This window comes from Cupressus sempervirens, chromosome 4 (assembly GCF_028749045.1).
Source record: "Cupressus sempervirens isolate cs-2001-9-10 chromosome 4, ASM2874904v1, whole genome shotgun sequence".
Lineage (NCBI taxonomy): Eukaryota > Viridiplantae > Streptophyta > Pinopsida > Cupressales > Cupressaceae > Cupressus > Cupressus sempervirens.
In genome coordinates this window covers 216,930,841-216,948,429 of record NC_143121.1, presented here as the reverse complement: position 1 = coordinate 216,948,429, position 17,589 = coordinate 216,930,841, and the positions used below count along the sequence as shown (strand labels likewise).

The following is a 17,589-nucleotide window of genomic DNA, read 5'->3' as shown; positions in this document are numbered from 1 at the left end:
TAGAGTGCCCGTACAACTCTAGACCCAGATATCCATGACTGATATGATCTAAAGATTGACATCTCTGAACTAAATCTGAGAAGACCACATGGAATTCCTTACCCCAAATAACCACGAAGGTCTATTGACTATTACCAAAAGTGAACACAGACGCTACGTGCACTAGCCAAAAGCAGAAGAAAACTTCTCAGCTCTCTTAAAATACCAAATAATTTCAAATCAAATGAGCTACTAAAATGATGAAACTAAAAAATAATGGATAGTAATGCTAAATATATGTTGGATTAACAAAATTCAATTTTAGTTATGTTGGATAAATGAACATTTAGTTTAGTGCATGATTTCTAATGAACTCTAAAACAGAACACAGAACAATGTTACAAACTTTTAAAAAATGGAACCAAAATCAAATTTACCTAGAAACTATTTAAAATGTGCCCACTATGCTTTCCTCAATTTATTATTCATTTATTGTTTGGAAATAGCAATGACATCATCCCTGACCATAGAGAAAATGAATTTCCATATGTAAAAGAAACACACATGCCTTAAAAGAAAGGGCTTACCTTTGGCCATTGGATGTCGAAAATTGTTTCAATGCTTTGCCCAATAAAGCCACACAGTGTGCAAACTTTACCAAGATCATCTTCTAGAATGAAGCAATGAACACAATCTTCAGCATCATCCTTGTCATTACTAGAATCCATGTCCCAATTTTGAGAATTCTATAAAGAAAACAAAAAATATTAATATACAGTGTTAAATTTATATCCAAAGTTGTCTTTGATCCAAATATCATCAATCAATTTCCTCCAATAGATTTCTGAATTGAAAATTGACAGGGAGCTACTATGATTCGAAATCCATGAAAAATGGTATCATCTATAAAAGAAGACTGCACTTATCTCCGACAGGAAAAATTGAATAAATAGTTAAACAGGATTTCTTTTGCAGTCCATGTTAGATATTTTGAGCAATGTAATTTAACCAATTCAACAACCGTGAGCCAGGTATTGCAAAAGTGAAATATCTATCCACATTCACCAAGTGTGCTCAGCTTTTAAGGAAGACAATAGTTGTTTCTATTATACTGTATTTTTATATGACTTGTTTGCATGATGCCTAAGAGTACTCTCATTTTCTTGGTAAAGAACAATCTACATTGGTGTAAAAAAAAATCCATAGGCGAGGTTAAGTTAAAAAATGACACCTTTTTTACTAGAAAATTGCAGTTATGGGAGTTATTTTCAACTATTAAGGAGCCATATAGTCTTATGCCAGTAAAAAACACTTCCAGAATTTATCAACAGCAACAAATATATATAACAGTGATCAGATTGAATGAAGGAGCATGAAATGATACGAAGTAAGTAATGCATTCCTAAACAATAACATACAAAAAGGATACTGACAGAAAGCATCATTTGAAGGGATTTTCAACAACTCCGTGTCACCCAAGATTCAACACGAGAAAACCAATAAGTTTTTCTATCAGCAGTATCATTGGAAATTTCATTACAAAAGACCTGGAGCCAGGAAGTTGTTGAATTATTCAATGGCTTGTCACCTAGCATTGCGCGATAGCAATAGCTGATTCCATCCTACAAAATAGTCTCATATTTCCAAACAAGGTTCCAAAGAAATATGCCCCTGGGTATCTAAGTGATGTCCCGCACATCCCAGGGATTTGGGGACTTGTAGGGTGTAATTTGTCTTTTTCAGAAGTGTACAACCTGTTGTATTTGATGCATACAAAGAAGAAAATTATAATTTAACCATGTTGCCTATTTGGATTCAGGGGTGGATTCAGGTTCGAAAATCTGATTCGTGAAATTATTTTTTCCCTCTCTAATTCATATGGATACGCGCCTGCATGCGCATTATATATTGAAAAAATAACTTAAAATAAGGCAAAAACTAAATCATTTCATAGTATGAATCTATGATGCTTCATCATTGATCAATGCCAAATGTCATAGATAAATATTATGATTCAAAAGAAAATGATCACAATGAATTACTGAATTACAAACTGAAAATTCAAAATATATTTATAGTTCATTAAAGTTTGAAACATGATTCAACATTCATGAATCATGGAAGTGTTCATCCATGATCAAATGGATTTTCAAAAAAATGTGGATCATTGGGGTCTTGAGCAGCTGCAAGTGGTAGATCATCATCATCAATGGAACCAAAACCGGTTTCACTAGTACTTGAGTGTGTTGTGTCATCGTCCTCATCATCTAGATCAAGTAAAGTGTCTCTAGCAAGTACCTGATTAATCATATCCAAGTCAATGGACTAAAGTGCTACATCCCAAAGCTTCTTTGCCCTCTTCTTGTATCATGGATCCTTATGTGCAAGAAGCACAAGTTATTGTGAACAAACACCAAGTCTTCTGTTTTTTATTTAACCCAACCGGTTACGCATCATTGATTGGATAAAGGAGTATTAACTCCAATTTTTCTCAGTAGCATAAGTGCTCATGACCTAGAGAGAAAACAACCAAAATCATAAATAAAAACACAGGATAACTACAGGAGCATTAAAAGTTGAATTCTACAATGCAAGTGGCCAAAAAAAAAACTTGAAACTTACTTGTGATAGGATTTTAATTTCTAGAGGTTGGAGGAACACATAATCTTGCCCATTAAGGTACAATCATTAAATACCATCCATTCTGCTTTGGTCATTCATGGCAATGGGATCTGCATCTTTTCCTACGTTGAATAATCCAAATTTTGTCCTAACAATTGTCCCCATCTCTAGATCATTGAAGAACCTACTAAATGTTTTCTTATACAACTACCAACCTTGGCATCTCTATACTCTAACCAGAATAACAAGTACTAATGGCTTATAATACTTGGGAGATAGAGCATATGCTAGGAGGTGTAAAGGTGCAATCATCTTATTCAAGCAATGAAGAACTGCTTCCACCTTTTTCTATAAGGTATCCTAAAGATCATTCTCTCTCCTTTTTATGATCTAGGATGTGAATAACAAATGATGTTAATGTAAGTTATCTTGATGTAAGTTATGTTAATTAAAATAATATATTTAGCTATCTTTCAATAAACAAGGATAGAGGATTGTATTATAGCTTACCAATTCTACTTTCTCCAACATGGTGTCTATGGCATCGTAGATATCCCCTAAGACTAGCCAATCAATGTCGGAAAACCTAAGCTTAGACATGATAGGCTCAGTGAACTCCAATACGTAATCCACACAAGCCCACCAATTATCATGTAATATTATTGCCTTCACCTTTTGGGCCCTTGCTGTATTGGATTGCTTCCAAATGACCCATTGCCTAAATATAACCATGTATGATAATGCATCTTTTACCCTCACAAGTTGTCTAAACACATTTGTGTATGTTGCAAAGCGGGTTTTAGCCACCTAAAAACAAGCTAATAATAAGTTAATAACACATTTAATTATGTAAAACACGACAAAAAAGGATAAATCGTAAGCCAAAAAAATTAAGTTTTCAAATTTACCTTCAATAATTCCAATTTCGAGAAAGTTTTCAAAATTGCTAGTGACATATGGTCATTTGTCACAAAGATTTAGATCTCCTCCCCCTCATACATTTTCTCCACCCATTTTATTTAAGTGCCAATTACTTGCATAGCTAAATTGAGGGTGCTAATGGTTCCAAAAGATGTAATCATATCTAGTCTCTACCAAACCAACACCAACTTTGCAAACTTTAGCATTGTCCATAATAACTTGGACAATATTATCACCACCCACCACCTCTATGGAATTGATTAGAATCCAAGCAATGAACTCTACATCTTTTACTTCCCCCACACAGTCAATTGCCTTCAAAAACATAGCCCCTTTGGGGAACATAGCAATAACATTGATCAAGGGATGGTTTTTGCAATCTTTCCATCCATCAGAGACAATAGAAAAACCTATTTGAACCCAAGAATCTCTTATTGGTTTTAGTTAGACCTCTACATTCTCTCTCACTATGTGATAAGCTGGTGCACACCTATTCATATCCAAGGTTATGCTAACCAAAGGGATGGTTTTTGCAATCTTTCCATCCATCATAGACAATAGACAAAGCTATTTGAACCCAAGAATCTCTTATTGGTTTTAGTTGAACCTCTACATTCTCTCTCACTATGCAATGTAGTGGTGCACACCTATTCATATCCAAGGTTATGCTAACTAGAAAGTGCATTATTTATTTCTTTCATCATCTCCCTCCAACAAGACTATCTCACTAAGTTGAATGGAACAACAATTGCATTGAGGTAACATCCAATTTTTTCACCAACAATGTCTACTCACTTTGAAAGGCCTTATCAAATGGGCCTTTGTCGTGAGTGGTGATTTGTGGTTCTTCTACATGATCATCCTCCCTAGAAGGCACAAGCAAGTAAAGATCTCTAGAGGCTTGTGGATTGGGTGGTGTCATTATTTTTTGTTTCCCACTATAAGCACCTTGATTCCCATTTGTAACTAGTTTGTCATAATTTTCTTGTTCTTTTATGAATGTTGCTATTTGCCTAGCTGCCAACCCCTCCCTATCTGGCCTCTCGCACATATTAATCCCTTCACCCCGAGGCCAAAAAAGTGAAGTTTAACTCTTGAGTAGGAGCTCCTATACTATATGTTGCCAAATATTACATTTCCAAATAAACCCCACACCTCCAACACATTGAAAAATTCTTGAGTTGTGTCTTCAGAAAGGAGCACCTTTATCAATTTTAAATAGTTGAGAATGTTGAAGATTATAGTTGTGATAGAGATCTTTATCTCTAATATTGCTATATGTTGAAATTGAGATAATACCTTTATGTAGCGTCAACAGCTAGAGAAGATAATTATGATAATGTTTCTATGATATTATTTCATACAATCAATTGAGCACAATGTGGCATTAAACATGTTGGTGCCCAAAACCGCAGATTGGAATCCTATGAGTCTTGCCAACTTGATGCTAGGATATCCATCCAGTTATGGCCAACTTGATGGGATTGATCAATGCGATCTAAATCCCTTGCACTTATGGCTCTGCAAAACCAAGGCGGTGGTACCTAATCCTCAACAAAACACTTGAGTCCAAAACACTTATAGCAGATCAACTAGAATGCGAATGTGTTGAAAGTTTCCCAAACGGCAAGAATTATAGAATACTTCAAACTTGCAATTTATGAATAAGAATAATAGATGAATATATGAATGTTTTAAAATAAGAAGTATAGATTAATGCAACAAATGAATATATTAATTCTTCAAAGGAAAGAAATGAAACAATTGCTAGCATATGGATTATGAATCAAGAGTAATATAAAGACCAGTGCTTAATTAAATGGGCAAACAGAGTCAATATTATACGCTGAAACGTACAACTTTATAAAGCTCAAAGTAATTAAACTATAAACCGATTAACAATCTAGACATGACAGATCAATTATACGAATGCAATTTCAAACTAGTCTACAATCAGAAACTCTTAGGGTTTATTTTGCAACGTTCCCCAATAGAGTCGCCAATCTGGTGGTTCCCAAAACCGTAGATCGGAATCCTATGAGTCTTGCCAACTCGATGTTGGGATATCCAACCGGTTATGGCCAACTTGACGGAACTGAATAGTGCGGTCCGAGTTCCCTGTAGTTCTAGCTCTGCAAAACCAAGGCGGATGTAAATAATCTTGAACAAAACACTTAAGCTTAGGATGCTTATAGTAGATTGGTTAGAATACGAATGCAACAAAAGTTTTTCCAAATGGCAAGAATTATAAAAAACTTCACATTGGCAGATTATGAATTAAAAATAATGAATATGAGGATTTTAAATAAAAGTAGTTATTATGAAATATTGCAACAAATGAAAATATTAATTCTTCAAAGGAAAAATATGAAATAATTGCCAGCATATGGATTGCGAATTATGAAAAATATAAAAACCAATGCCGAAGGGCAATAGAGTCAGTATTAAGTTTAAAACATACAACTCTATAAAATTCTACACATATCAATTATAAACAATTTAGTAATCAAGATGCGACAGATTAAATATATGGATGCAATATTAAAATAGTCTAGAATGTACTTTAACTCTTGTGGTTTGGAGACAAACCAGACATAGATTTGGAAACAATTAAATATTTCACAATATCTATGATATTCGATTTTAAAATGCTATAATTGATCCTGCCCACTTATCTATCATATAAATTATTTATAAAATTAAAGATAATAATTAGAAAGGACGAAACTATATAATATTTTAACTCTAAAACTTCATGCAAATAAAATAAAATAAATATTTCTTACTAATCATGTCAGAAATAAAATTGCACTAGAGACACTCCTTACGGAGGATCCGTCCAATATAGCTTGACTCCAGAATCAAATATAAACATATTTTTCAATAATCTGGAATTCACAAGCTTAGTTCAAAAATCCATCTCTTTACCAATGAAAGAATAATATATATCAATAGTGCATATGGTATATGTAAATTTTTTGAAGAGAATATATAATTGTTTTGTAGGTAACTGTCCTTGTTCTCCATTTGTAATACATATTTATAAAAAATAAAAATGTACATAAGGAATGGACACACCCCTTCACGACACCTAATTACAACCACTTTAATAGTGAATCCAAAACAAATAACGATAATCAAAGGAGGCGGCTTGAAAAATATAATGAGTCTTCCAAGATTATTTTATGAATTAAATAATTAATCCATGATTTAACTAGCGTCTTCCACACAGTATCCCAGACATATAAGTTTTTATATTCCATTTCTCCATATATATCCAACCTCTAGCTATTCGAACAAGAAACCAAATCGTGAATTTCTGGACGCAATGGTGGATTGGGCGGCATGTTCTGCACAAAGACATTATCGTCCCATCATATCTTTGTCTAAAGTCGACTGGGTTGGATAAGCAACTAAGTTTCTCCTCTCCTGCATGCGTCTCCAGACCTAGCGGCACCATAGAACGAAAAGGCCACCTAGAGATCACAACACATCATTCTCATTTCTCCTTTACCATGCAGTGAGTTTGTCATTGTTGACATCTGATGTCTTTGGTTCAAAACTTCTTGCTTCCACAATGATTCTTCATCCTGTAACAACACACAACAACATTAGATGTCAATGATTAAAAAAGACAAACGTCCTTGGCATTGGTGGTTCTGGAAGATATATCTACTCAGTCCTCCATCGTCGTGGATGAGAGACAACTCAGAAATTGCATGGGATACCAAGCTCTTCAACAAAGGCATGCGAGAAATTCACATTATATATTTTCCAAGTTCTGGACATATGTTACTCCTTTGGCAACAATTATCTATCATCATACATCTTGTAGATTCGATAGTATTTTCAATCTTTATAAATCACCAACTGCATATATTGAGAATGTCTTGAGACTTCAGACATTTATGTGCTATCGTATCATAACTGTAGAATCGCCTTGGTAGGCTATGATTGATGGTATGTTTATTGTGAATTATTGTCAATATATATGCTTTATTAATTCTACTCTTTTATGATTATCAATTAGATCTGCAATACTATGACATCAAGCAAAGGTTATTACAGTATAGACAAAAATACTCTTTAACTCTGTTCTTTTTATATACTTGTATCCTTTGATCAATTCATATGAATTCAAAATACATGTACTGTTTATCTTGGCAATAGTTGAATATTTTATAGATACAACCCTAGAACAACCTCTTGCTACAGCATAGTGCAAAAAATAATACTAGTTTCATTTCTTTCCTTTGAAGAATTAATATATTCATTTGTTGCATTAATCTATACTTCTTATTTTAAGACATTCATATATTCATCTATTATTCTTAATTCATAAATTGCAAGTTTGAAGTTTTCTATAATCCATGTTGTTTGGGAAACTTTTAATACATTTGCATTCTAGTTGATCTGCAATAAGTGTCTTGGACTCAAGTGTTTTGTTCAGGATTAGGTACACACGCCTTGGTTTTGCAAAGCCATAAGTGCAGGGGATTTAGATCGCATCAATCAATCCCATCAAATTGGCCATAACTGGTTGGATATCCCAGCATTGAGTTGGCAAGCCTCGTAGGATTCCAATCTGCAATTTTGGGCACCAACAAAATGTGTTCTAGGTTTCTCACTCTAAATATTTGACATTTTATTGTAGGAAGAGACGTGCATCATGTGAAACATCATACAATTAGAAATATGAAGACACTCGTATTTAAAAATTGAAGAGACCTTCAGTTTATAATGGCACTAGTTGGATTTATATATTTTTCTATTAAGCTATCTGCAGACTTATTTCATATATATTCTTCGTATTCCTCAATTTTTCAAATGATGATTTCTCATTAAAAATATTCTATCTCTATAGTTTCTCATACTTGAGTCATGTACTTTCATAAATAATAATTATGTTATATTAATAATATGATTATATTAATTATATATATTAGATTAATAATATATATTATATTATTAATATAGATTATATTAATAATATAAATTAATCAATTATACTTCTTATTAGTAATATTAATAATATTACTCAATAATATATTTACTTTATATATTATTAATAGCAATATAATATTGTAGTATGATTATAATAAATCAAAACTACATTATTATTTATATTATTATTATTTTATTGATTTATTATTTCTCAATATTTTAATTATATTTATTTTGGCGGGGATATCACAATCCTCCCCTCTCAAATTTTGCTTGTCCTCAACAAAAAAAAATCATTTATATATAACCATCATACAATGCATATAATTAGTTGCAAGAGGACTTTAGTATACATCATAATGCATGAAAACACAAAGCATACTCAAAGTAAACATAAGAATGCATGATAACACAAAGCAGACACATAAAAACACGAATCAGACACATGAATGCATGAAGACATGAAGTAAACACAATGCAGATATATAATGCATGCATTCTTGTTTAATACCTATTTGCAACAAATTAAGGTTAAGGAAAAGATTTACAAAATTTGATTTATTCAATAGCATCCTGCAACCACAAGTGATCATCAGTACCATAGAAACGAGAATCATGGCGATTCACACAATTCGGCGATTCGATTCAAGCCAAACGATTCTTTGTGAATTGGTGAATCGAATCAATGATAAAGGGCTTATGGAATAAGTTACTCACTAAATTTCAAGGGTTTTTTTAATTTGCTAATTTGTGGCTGATTCGATTCCGATTCATGGTCAATTCGCAATTTGATTCGGCCTTGTGATTCTGATTCTCATATACTAAGTCCAAGTGTAACGCCCCACCAGGGAACCCCAAAAGAAATTAACCTAAAAAGTCAATAAGTTTGCCTTTCATTTTTTTTAATTAAAACGAGATAATATAGCCGAAGCAATAACTCACATACAAACAAACAATCCATAAACAGATTACATCTATTAAGGGTTCCATGGCGTTGAATCACATATATAAGTTTTATTAAGACAATTACATAAGATGCCACATGGCATAACCCAAATGCATAATCATCCTTTGTACAAGTCACAGGGTATGAAAAGCTAAAAGAATATACATCATGAATAAATACAACATCTCATAAGACCTCCACTAATCAAGTACAATAGAACAGAATATAACAATCGAACATAAACACAAAATCAGAAGAATATGACCACTGCACAAGTACATCCAGCAATGGCATCTAACTGTCGAATCTCAATTGTATAAAAAAACTATCACCCGACCTCATGGAACCTAAATGGTCCACACCCACCGTGCTAAAGAGATAATCTCAAGTCTCATACGAATATCAATCCCAAAAGTCATAACCATCATCTAGGTCAAGGAAATCCTGATAGCAATCTATCTCAAAGGTACCAAGACACAAGTAACATCTAATCCTGGAGGCAACAAAGACATGTAGGAAATCTACTATGTAAGTGGGCAAGTGTCATCACATGAGCCAACTCTAAGGTTCCCCCGGCAACCTCTCTGGACTTCGACCCCCTAGTGATTGTATGCAACATCAATATCCTTTCTTACAAACAAGGCATACTAACAAGGCAAGGTCACAACCAAGCATCCTCTCTACTTCCATCCTAGCCTGTACTAACACTCAAGGCATGGGCAAGGAATCCATTAACTCTTGTTAATTCATTTTAAATCCATTTAATGAAATGTTATCACTTATTGATACAACCTACAATGGGTTACCCAGGCAGCGACTTCCCAAAATGCATAAAGATAACCTACCCTAAGGTCATAGCAGAAAGTCTCATCAAGTCACAATGACCACATCAGTTTTATACAAGCAACTGGAAATCACAATATAAACATTGATCAAAACCTCATAGATCAAATCCCCTAACCATGACATCACATACAACATCATAAAACAATAACTTCCAAGCCTCTAGTAAACATCCAAAACTGGTCAACGTAAAAAGTCAAACCCAACCCCAACACAAAAATAAGCCATACATCACATCAAGCATTTAACAAGTGTGGTTTCATAGTTCATTCGGTTTGAATTCTAAGTTGCCAGTTCGAATTCTAGTACAGATGTGGGTTTGAATTTGGGTTTGAAATTTGTCCAAATGTTTTTGGGCTTGGGTTCGAATTCGTTTTGGGTTCATCCATACAAAAACATATGCTTTTTCAAAGTATGGCGTATAAATCATAGAAAACTGCATATAAATCATCTGTCTAACTATCATCATGAAATAACTAAAATCACTATCTAAACATACGAAGCATCATCATCGAATGAATAAACATGAACACATGAAATAACCAAGTATCAAGTAGCTCATCAAATATATAAACTGAGTATGAAATAACATCCAATCAAGTCAGGTAACCGAGTACCACTAAATCATAAAACATAACCATAAAGCTGGCCTAAAGGAATTCGCCAATATAACATGAAAAGTAAACTAGGGGTAGGCACTACACCAAGTGCAGAGCTTTGACCCCCTTGTTGGTGTTTACACACACACGAGATGGCCAACTTAGCAATATGCTTGTTTTGTTTTGCTTTTATTACTATTCTTTGTCAAGTAGAATACTTAGGAAGTAAACAGATTGCTTAGGCACCAAACTCAACGGTCCCCCTAAAGGTTTATGTGGATCCAAGCCCTTAATCCTATATTGAACAAATCCTCAAGGCAACTTCATCCCATATTTGAACAAGTTTTCAAGCATCTTACAAGGACATTGATCCTTACCTATCTCGGAATACCAATTGGCTGCATTATGTATATTGGTAATAATACCAATGGCTGAATTGCATAATCATTATTAATTGGTAATAACAATACCAATTTCTATGGATAATACAATCTCCATAATATATATTTTGATCAGTATCTTCATCCAATGATATGTATAACAATTGTCACACAGATTATTGATTCAACCAGATTTGAATATCGTTCGCTAATTACGCATACGTTAATAATCATTACATAATGTAAACACAATATAAAAATGGATGTGTTCCTGTGTGTATATATATATATATATATATATATATATATATATATATATACACATACATACATACATATGTGTGTGTGTGTATAAAACTCAATTATATATATATATATGTATGTATGTATGTATGTATGCATGGATGTATAATAATTATCTAGTGATTATTAATAAGAGACAATTATGATTAACTAGTAATCATAACAGTTTCTCTTGATGAAATCAATCCTACTGAAGCAACAACATTAACAAAAGCAAGTCTCTAAGTTGATAAAATTTTGTAAATTTTCAAGATACAGTTGTTGTGGTCACAAATTAACTATTATTAGAGAATATTAAAGTGATATGGTGATATTCAATTTATAATGATAATTGAGTCTTGAGCAAATTCTTTATTCTTTTGGATGTCATTCTTATCATTTTTCTTTATAAGTTGTTGATCTTATCCTTCATAAATAAATCATTTCTATCCTTTATTCAAGGAGATTTTCACTCCTTAGGTGCTATTGAATAGCTTAGTAGGCGATATTGAATAGCTTAGAACTTATTGTCTATCTTAGAATTTTTCATAAAAATCTCTCCACCTATTTTGAAAAGGGCTCAAGATATGATGAAATTGAGCAAAAGATGAAGCCTTTTTTTCAAAGTCACATAATATTGAATAGATTTAGACTCTCTCTCTCTCTCTCTGAAAGAATAAGGATTTTAAGATAAATTTTAATAAATTATCTTACAACTCACAGATTGAAAGAGTAGATGACTTCTACGTACAGCTTACTCCTATCTTGTGGATTTTGAGTATGGTTTCATGATTTGCATACTTGAACCTGCAGGGTAGAATGTTTCCTTTTCATAATTTTGTCGAGTCTGACAAATGGACTTCTAAAAATTAAAATTATCGTAGAATTATCATAATAAAGTAAAACAAATTAGTCAACTACTGAGTCCTTGCCTCTGGATTATGTTTACTTTACTCAAGTGATATTCATACTTTATTAATGTGTTATTGGTTGGATGTTGCAATTGTACACCAGCTGTCTCATTTAACAATTTTTTCTTTCATTTCAAGCAACGCAGCACAGAATACAAGATGGACAATGATAGAATAGACATTGTTACTTGTTCAGTTAGGCCAACCTTATTACATGTTTCTCTTCACTTTCTTCTTTACCATGTCACTTAATAAGACAAAATGGCTAGAATATGTCATTGATGCCATGTGTTCTCTATTGATTGCTAAGAAGAAAATCTTACCTTGATTGGTGTAGATAGTTCAAACCAGCATGCACATTTCGTTTAAGGGAAGTTGAAATCTTGCAAAAGCCATGATTGAGGCATTAATCATAGCAGAAAGCAAGGAGCCAATATGAGAAGTGCGATGAAGCACCTATTATAGGAAGCATAGGTGTACTTAGGACAGCTCTTTCAAGAAGCAGGGAGGCTTTGATACAAAAATCCAAGAAAATCAAGGAGAAACTAAGCAAGCATAATGCAAAAGAGCGAGAGTAATGTTCTTGTAGCTCAAACTTTTCATAATTTCTTGCAACTTCCACATGTAAATCTATTATGGTTACAAGATGCACTCAGACCGTGATCAATGATAATTACTGTTTCAAAAGGATATCAAAGACGTAGTAATATTGGGCAAGAGTATGGCAAGGTTAGGATAGCTTGAATGTGCCTTATTTAACTATGAATCTACTACCTGTAGACTGTTTATCAAGATACTGATTACTGAAATATAGTTGAGCTTTAGCCTAATAAGTTTATTGTGAAAACCATAAACAAAAAATTTAGGATTATTCTTAGTGTTAAGCTTGACAATCAAGCCAAGGTTTTATAAGTTCAAGGTTGCAGCAACAAACTTTTTTCAAGAGTATGGCAAGGTTAGGATGGCTTGAATGTGCCTTATTTGACTATTAATCTACTATCTGTAGACTGTTTATCAAGATACTGATTACTGAAATATACTTGGGCTTTAGCCTGATAAGTTTATTGTGAAAACCATAAAGAACAAATTTAGGATTTTTCTTAGAGTTAAGCTTGATGAGCAAGCCAAGGTTTTATAAGTTCGAGGTTGCAGCAACATTTATCAAAAGGGGCAACTCACAGCATTGAAAGTTCAATAGCAAATGCCTTTGAGGATAGGCTTCTCCTAGCTCTTCCATCATCCCCCGATGCCCATTCAGAATTGATTCTTTATGGCTTTTATATAAAATTATCACATGACCATGTCTTTCCTAGAGTCTCACCACCCAAATCTCAACACAAATAAGGTTGTGATTTAATTCGTATACACATGTTGAGTAGCATATGATGTAGAAATCAATGGACGGATATGCCCTTTAAAAAGTTTAAATGGCCTCTCTGAGAAATGGAAAAATAAAAAACTGTTAATGATTAATATAACCTTATATGGCAGTCTGATTGCAATGTATTGTAGCTATATAGTCGAGTAAGTATACAGAATGATCCAGATGACTTGCACACATCAGGAAAAATTCCCCTATTGGCAGCTTACATCTTAACCATGCAACACCCAACAAAATATTTCCTTTAAACTTTCAAACACACGGCCAGACTTCTTCCAATAGCACATTAGCTTAATTAAAGCTGGTTTAGAAGTTGGCTTGGCCTATGCTAATATGCTTTATGCGATTGCTGCAGACTTTTCATTTTCGGATACAATTAGAAGCCCCAATACAAAGAGTTTATCAATAGCTTCAGCTTCCACCTCCAGATTCGGAAATAAACTGTACTTTCAACTTCTACTTGTCCCCTCTACAATTTCAATCAAATTTGGGAATAAAGGTAATCACACAAAACAACTTTCTAATTTTTAGAACAGATTAAACAGTATATAAAAAATTAACACATAAAAAGAGATTAATATAAAGAACTCTGAGGAAGATACAACATGGAAAGACATTAAATGAAGGTATGACCTGTGGACTAAACAAAGAAATTCCCAAATGGTATAAGCATGGCATATTGAAATTCACACCATGACAAGGCATCTTGTAATAGACCATTGTATAGGACTATCAAAATTGACAGGCTCTCTTGACATGTATTTATCATCATTCTCCCAAGTGGCCATAAGGTGATACTAATAGCATAGCACGTTTCATTCAGGGAAGAGATTATTTTGTTATTGATTTAGTTTTGGTCTGTTCTGTTATATGAGGCACTCAATTTCTAATTTTAATATTGGTTTTGTTTCGTATATAGGGATGCATATGGACCAATATATATATATATATATCTGTTAGTCAATATTATAAAATAGCAAACATAATAAATAAATTACTCACATTGACTTTCCTAGTGTGAAAAAGAATTTGAGGATAGAAATTAGAAGGTACAAGGAGCTGTTACCTGGGAACATTTAAAAGACACTGACATTTGTTTCCACATTAATGAGATCTCATCATTTTCTTCTTCCTCACTTTCATCTTCCACTTCTTTCTCCCACGGAAACTCTATTGCAGGATAATCTGCAACATCAACCTCCACTGCCTTTTCCTCTGCAACCTTACCAGGTTCTTCAATCTTACCTCCAGGTATGTCCTCTTCGTCAAGTGGTACAAGCTGCTTAATATCCTTCGAAGGATCTTGCAGAATTCTTGTAGCATCTCCAGAGATATTTAGCTCATCTTTTCCATATGTTTTAGTTACCACTTCCTCATGCTGCTGTGATTTCTGAGCACTCTCACAAATATTGAAGTTCTTACAATCCTCCAAAATCTTTTCATATGTTTCAGTAATCTGCGGGCCCAACTCCTTCTTTTCCCAAATTCCATCAATTCTTATATATGATTCTCCATCTTGCTTGTCTTTAAGATAATACCCCATATTATTTTGTTGATATTGCTCAATAATTTGACAATCCTCTGATTCATCATACTTAGAACCTGTGTCATTTGAAAGATCCTCGAGTCCTTTACCTTTCCCACACTTGAGATTTTCTTCATCCTGAAGTGTGGCAATGTTAGGAGAATACCCCATATTATTTTGCGGATATTGCTCAATAATTTGACAATCATCCGATTCATCATACTTAGAACCTGTGTCATTTGGAAAATCCTCAGGCCCTTTACCTATCCCACCCTTGAGATTGAAAACTGACTCCTGCTCGTCTGTAATGTCGAAATTTGTTATAGTGTTCTGCCCAATTAAAGCGTGTTCACAAGCATTAGCTCCCTGATTATGCATGTTTTGAGGTTCTATTAATTTGATACCAGAATCCACCACCTCTGAACAACCAGAGCCTGAAAAATCCAATAACTTCTATTAGCCCAGAAAACCTTTTTCTTTGTCCCTGTTACAAAATGTTAATCCCTGAGATCTGTAAACAACCACAAAAGCTTGACATACCTCCAGTGATGCCTGAATAACTTAAGCCACTTGCAAATAAATTTCTTCTACAAGAGTTTTTGTCCTCGTTGATCTTGGCAAAAGCAAGATTTGAGGTGCCTGGTGAAGAGGGTGGTGTGGTCAGAAGTTCATTTCTGGTCTTAGATAACATTTCTTCCAACCGCTTGCTCATTCCATCTTTACGAGCTCTATAAGCTTCTATATCTGGTGCTACACTAGAATGCTTCCATTCTTCATTACTTGCTTTTGTTTTCTTTGTAGGTCTTGAGTCTGTTACAAATAATTAACAATCAAAGCTGGTCAAAATAAATTTACTAGAAATATTCAAATGGAAACCTTCTTGGCCGCCTGTATAGGCATGAAGCAAAATGATTTCATTATATACCATTATGCACATGGATGATTCCTTATCTGTATTGCTTGAAAAATATAAAAATATTTAAAGTATTAAACACATGTTTAAAGTATTCACTTGGATAAATATTCAAACAAAGACAACACATACTCAAATATACCTAGTACATCACCATTGTCACTCTAGGCCTACAAGCAACGCAAATAGGAAGCATTAAAGGAAACTATCAATTCCATAAAGCAAACATCAATGAGGAAAGTCATCTACCTTACCCTGTGTTGTCTTCTTAGTAGAGCATTACAACTAAACCATGTCATATGCTCTATGTATTGGTTGTATGTCTCCAATGTCACTAAATCACCATATGTAATCACACAATCTGTAGCCACATTCCATAAAATTCACCACTATATAGAAACACGATGAAAACAAGAAACGCTAAGCATCAAAGTTCCTGCCACTAGTTGGAGACGAAGGAAAGTAGACATATATAGATGAAGATTGAAATAAAGAATGAGAGGATATACGAAGAGAGAGAGTTAAAAGAGATATAGTGATATATAATTAATAGTAATTCATTTCTTTCACTCAAAATATAAACTAAAATATATTATTTTAAAAATCTTAGATTTCTTGAAAACTTATAACATATTTTAAAATGATTGGTTTGCATATTACATGTTACAAATTATTTATTATTTAAAGAAATTGAAATATACGTATTTATAATTATGTTGATTTTATATTTGATGGTATAGGATTTATTGCATGAAAATTTCATGTAAAAATACATAGGTAGCACTACATAAAATTGCATAATCTAATATAAAAGTAACAAGTTGAGGTAGACAAATTTTAAACTAGGAATAACACCTTTGTGTGCAATGAGTTATCCAAAGAGGTAGGAAATGACAATCAAGGGAAACAACGTATTTATTTTTTTGTACAAATAATGTTCTTTCTATCCACTTATAAGGATCTGACCATGATTGAAACAAATCCTCTAAACCAAGGAGATTGTTAGGCTCCATTGTCAACAGGTTCATGGTATGTTTGCAATAGGGGAAGAGAGGGAAAGAGGTAAGGAGATGGAGATGGAGATGGAGGAGAGGAAAATATAAGGTTACAGAGTAGAGAAGATGTAGAGAAGATGTAGATAAATATATATATATATATATATATAGAGAGAGAGAGAGAGAGAGATGAGGACATAAGAAGATAGAGATAGAGGAAGCAATGGACATACTAAGGTTAAAAAGAGAGATATACAGACCTAAGAAGGAAAACATAGACAGCAAGGAAATGTATGGATAGATGGGGAGAAAAATAGATAGGGAGAAAAAATATTTAGAAATAGCAGG

General features: G+C 33.3%; 1 protein-coding gene across 3 annotated transcripts in view; it reads right to left on the bottom strand.

The window, feature by feature from the left end:
- Positions 1–17,589, bottom strand: part of LOC149560767 (protein CHROMATIN REMODELING 35-like) — a 138,518-nt gene that overhangs the window by 51,352 nt on the left and 69,577 nt on the right. For all 3 annotated transcript variants that reach the window (XM_089824792.1, XM_089824793.1, XM_089824794.1), the window contains 3 exons: positions 15,874–16,143; positions 14,875–15,767; positions 567–725 (listed from right to left, as the gene is read on the bottom strand). In XM_089824792.1, coding sequence (XP_089680918.1) covers positions 567–725; positions 14,875–15,767; positions 15,874–16,143 — 1,322 coding nt within the window. The remainder of the gene's footprint in view (positions 1–566; positions 726–14,874; positions 15,768–15,873; positions 16,144–17,589) is intronic.